The sequence below is a fragment of the Limulus polyphemus genome, unplaced genomic scaffold, assembly GCF_000517525.1.
Source record: "Limulus polyphemus unplaced genomic scaffold, Limulus_polyphemus-2.1.2 Scaffold2309, whole genome shotgun sequence".
Taxonomy (NCBI): domain Eukaryota; kingdom Metazoa; phylum Arthropoda; class Merostomata; order Xiphosura; family Limulidae; genus Limulus; species Limulus polyphemus.
The window spans coordinates 39,619-43,285 of NW_013667919.1; the positions used below are offsets into that span (position 1 = coordinate 39,619).

Below are 3,667 nucleotides of genomic sequence, written 5' to 3' on the forward strand. Positions count from 1 at the left end.
GTGAATTTCACAGCTTCTGACCAACCTGCCAGATCTGAAAAAAATATCAATACAAAGTGTGAAAAAGAGTTCCCTCAGCTAAGCACAAACTTCACAAAAGGAGCAACCCTAAACAATGATACTGGAAGCATGACCACTAATGACACAATGGCAAATCGTTTGGCTAAAGCTAATCGTTTTACCATTCGTACAGGTGCTCCTCTCAAAGCAGGTGGACGAATGAACCTCACTAATACAGAAGAATTCCCAACTTTAGGATCTACTACAATACAAATTCCTTCACAAAGTTGTCAATCTTCTTCCCAAGTAACAGTGACATCTAAACCAGAATCACCCGTAAGCCCAGGGACAAGAAAAACATTACTCTTTAGAATTAACAGCCAAGAAGAAGGTAATAACTCGTCTAAGCGGAGAGCTCCGAATGTATCGATCCAAGTTTCTCGAACTCAAAATGTAATTCCACCAGATGGTGCTAAAAACTCTGTAGCAGACAGTGGGACAATGAAAAAGGTGTCGAGTTACCAAAATATAATGCTTCAAAAACCTGGAACCTCAGTTACAACAAGTAGTCTTACATCAGTATCATCCGACATGCACCTAGACGTTAGAGCTTCAAGACCTGGTGTGAAACCATCATGGGTCAGTACAAAAACTGCCAGTCATGGAAAATTTGATGATGAATTTCCTCAATTAGGTGAAACAAAGGAAGTTCCTCAGTCACTTACTAATAATGCCTGGTCCTCGGTCACTATCCCTGTTAGTAGCTGTGATGTGCCAGTTACTGAATCAGGTGACACTTCTAAACCTGCAATGGTGATGGTGAAAAATAAGTCCAAGAAGAAAAAGCAGAAACCCGTTAACACTGAGATAAACATTAAAGAAAAAAACGAAACAAACAAAAAGAAAAAGAAAGAGACTGAGTTCTTCATAGGAGAAGATAACGAAAAAATTAATTGTAGCAGCAAATGTTCCATTGAAAATCAAGAAAATGAAGATCCTGGTTGTACCCAAGAACAAGAGTCCATCACAGACCTAAAGAAGTCTTCAGAAGAAAACCCTAAAATAACATCTTCAGATAGTACAGAGGAGTTAACCCAACAAACTAAGAGTCTTGCTATAGAAGACTTTCCACCTCTCGATGTTCCATTGAGTAAGAAGCCTCCAACTCCACCTGGCTTTAGTTCTAAAACTAGTAATGTTATCACCCCCCCTCCTCCTCCTGGATTTGATTCTGGCCAAAGTGTTGTAAAGCCAAGTGTTAATATTTCACTGAGTTCAGTAGCAAGACAGTTGACGTGTACATCTTCTAATATGTCTCCTGTATCCTCAATGACCTTCATCAGCAGTAGTGGACAGACCTTTCCTTTGTCTACACAACCAACGATACCAAATCATAATTATACCCAACCTATAGACTTTCAGGAGCGAAACCATGCCCTCATTCAAGCGATTCAGGTTATACTTGACGGAAACATGGAGCGGTTTCGGAGTTTCAAAACATTTTCTGGACATTTTCGACAAAACCTCATCTCTGCTCAGGAATATTTTGAAAATTGCCTTGACATACTAGGTAAAGCCGAATTTATCCGAATTCTCCCAGAGTTAGTAGTATTGCTTCCGGACATCAACAAACAGCAAGAGTTATTGATAGTGCTCAACAATTTCAAAAAAAGTGAATTTGACAAAGCTGGAGGAGCCATCCCAAAGAACAATATATCAGGAGTGTGTTATTTCTCTAGTATTCCGTTTTTGGTTTGTGCAACATGTCAGCAAGTTTTGGCTAAAGAAGACTTTCACGACCACATGGCAGTTCATAATCCAGATACAGATAATCTGTTCCCTCCATTATCTGCACAGAGTGCCACTACCCGTATATCTTGGGTGAAAAAGTGACCTTCGTTTTTTTTTTGTATAGAAGACTGTTGTACAGGCCTAGGGAATTTAAAAATGTCTTATACTACCTTGTGGAAGTTTAAAATAATACATGTAGACTTTAAGGCTGTTCTACTGAAAATTATAAAAGAAGAAAAATATTGTAATTGTTAAAAACTTGAGCATTAATGAAGCAATGCTTATTTGGTCACTGGATTTCAGATGTCATTATTAACAGCTTTTTATTTTATAAAAAATAATTAACAGATCTGTAGTTTCATAAAAGTAAAAGCTTATAATTTGTTAACCAGTTTTGTAATTTTTTAAAGAACGTAATACGCACTGAAGAATAGAAGATACTCTCGAAAAGTAGTACACGACTTGACGTCACAGAAGAAACTACTTCCAACATTTTGCTTCTAAGGTTATTCTTATTAAAATACCTTGTAAACAATCTTAAGATCCAGAACAGGTGCAGTATAATAGGCTTTAACACGTTAAATTGTTTGGCTTTGTTTTCCCTCTGTAGATGTTCGTACATCCCCTGGTTTGGGTTTATGGAAACAAAATTTTGCAGGTGAAATGTTGGAAATACACCTCTTTCCCTAGGAGTCAAGTTGTGTATTATTTTAGGAGTTCACATGATTACAAATAATGTATTTAGGCTGTAAAATATTACTAAGTTGGCTGTGTGGACTGTCTTACAACTAAATCAGTGGGATTTTAGGGTTTTTCTGTATATTTTGTTTGCAAAAAAAAGAAACTAACTAGAAATTTATGTTTATTGCTTCTTTAGAAGAATCTAAAGACCAAAACTTATACATTTATAGTTTTTATTTCGATTATACTTACTCAGCGTGACTCTTAAACTAAAATTGACTCTGTAGTTTTGTTTTGTATTTGCTACACTTTCTATGAAAAAGTTACACGAAAAGTTATTCAACTTCTGAAGGTTTTTTTTTCAAGCTTCGATAGATGTAAAAATTAAAAGAAGCAAATCAAGACCCTAACATTTAAGTTTTATAGTTTAAATAACTTAGTTATAAAGTCACTTGTGTAAAACTCCACAGTAATAAGATGTTACTTGTCAGCATAATTCTTTGCATAAATAAAATTGAGAGAAGAAAAAAATATATATATATATATACATTTTTTTATTTTTTTTTTCAAATGGACTGTTTCTCACCTTTCTTAGCACGACATCCTTCCCCTAAAATGAGATTGAATTATCTTTGGATATAGTGATGAAAAAACAAAAAAAAACCTCCCATATCCTCAGAATGATCATACTTTTAACTTTATGAACACCATAGGTCATCAGCATACACATAAAGAATGTTTTTTCAAATACCTAACACTGAAAATTTGAAAGAAAAATTAGTTTGTTTTTTTATCACTCTACTCGGGGATTGTTCAAAGTTAACACTAGCCTTTAAGATAATTCATTGTTTTGATGAGTGTACAGTTTATCAGGACGTGGAGGGGTCACAATATAAAGTATGTTTGGAAAGGGGGTTGTCAGAAAAAAATGTTTGCACACCACTGGTCTTCTAGTAGCCATTGTAGTAGAGGTTCAACACTGCTTTCTGTCACTGAAAATCAAGTAAACAGTTATATTAATATAATTTATGATCACTATGTATACCTTTAAATTAACAGGTATTCGGGATGACCAAAAACTGCTAATTTACAGGTATTCGAGATGACCAAAAACTGCTAATTTACAGGTATTCGAGATGACCAAAAACTGCTAATTTACCGGTATTCATGATGACCAAAAACGGCTAATTTACAG

General features: G+C 35.0%; 1 protein-coding gene across 1 annotated transcript in view; it reads left to right on the plus strand.

Annotated features, from left to right (window-relative positions):
• The window catches only part of LOC106466579 (E3 ubiquitin-protein ligase ZNF598-like), a 24,189-nt gene extending 21,196 nt beyond the window's left edge, over window positions 1-2,993 (plus strand). Inside the window, exon 6 of the mRNA XM_013926872.2 lies at window positions 6-2,993. Coding sequence (XP_013782326.1) covers window positions 6-1,893 — 1,888 coding nt within the window. The 3' untranslated portion in view covers window positions 1,894-2,993. The remainder of the gene's footprint in view (window positions 1-5) is intronic.
• Window positions 2,994-3,667: the final 674 nt, after the last annotated feature.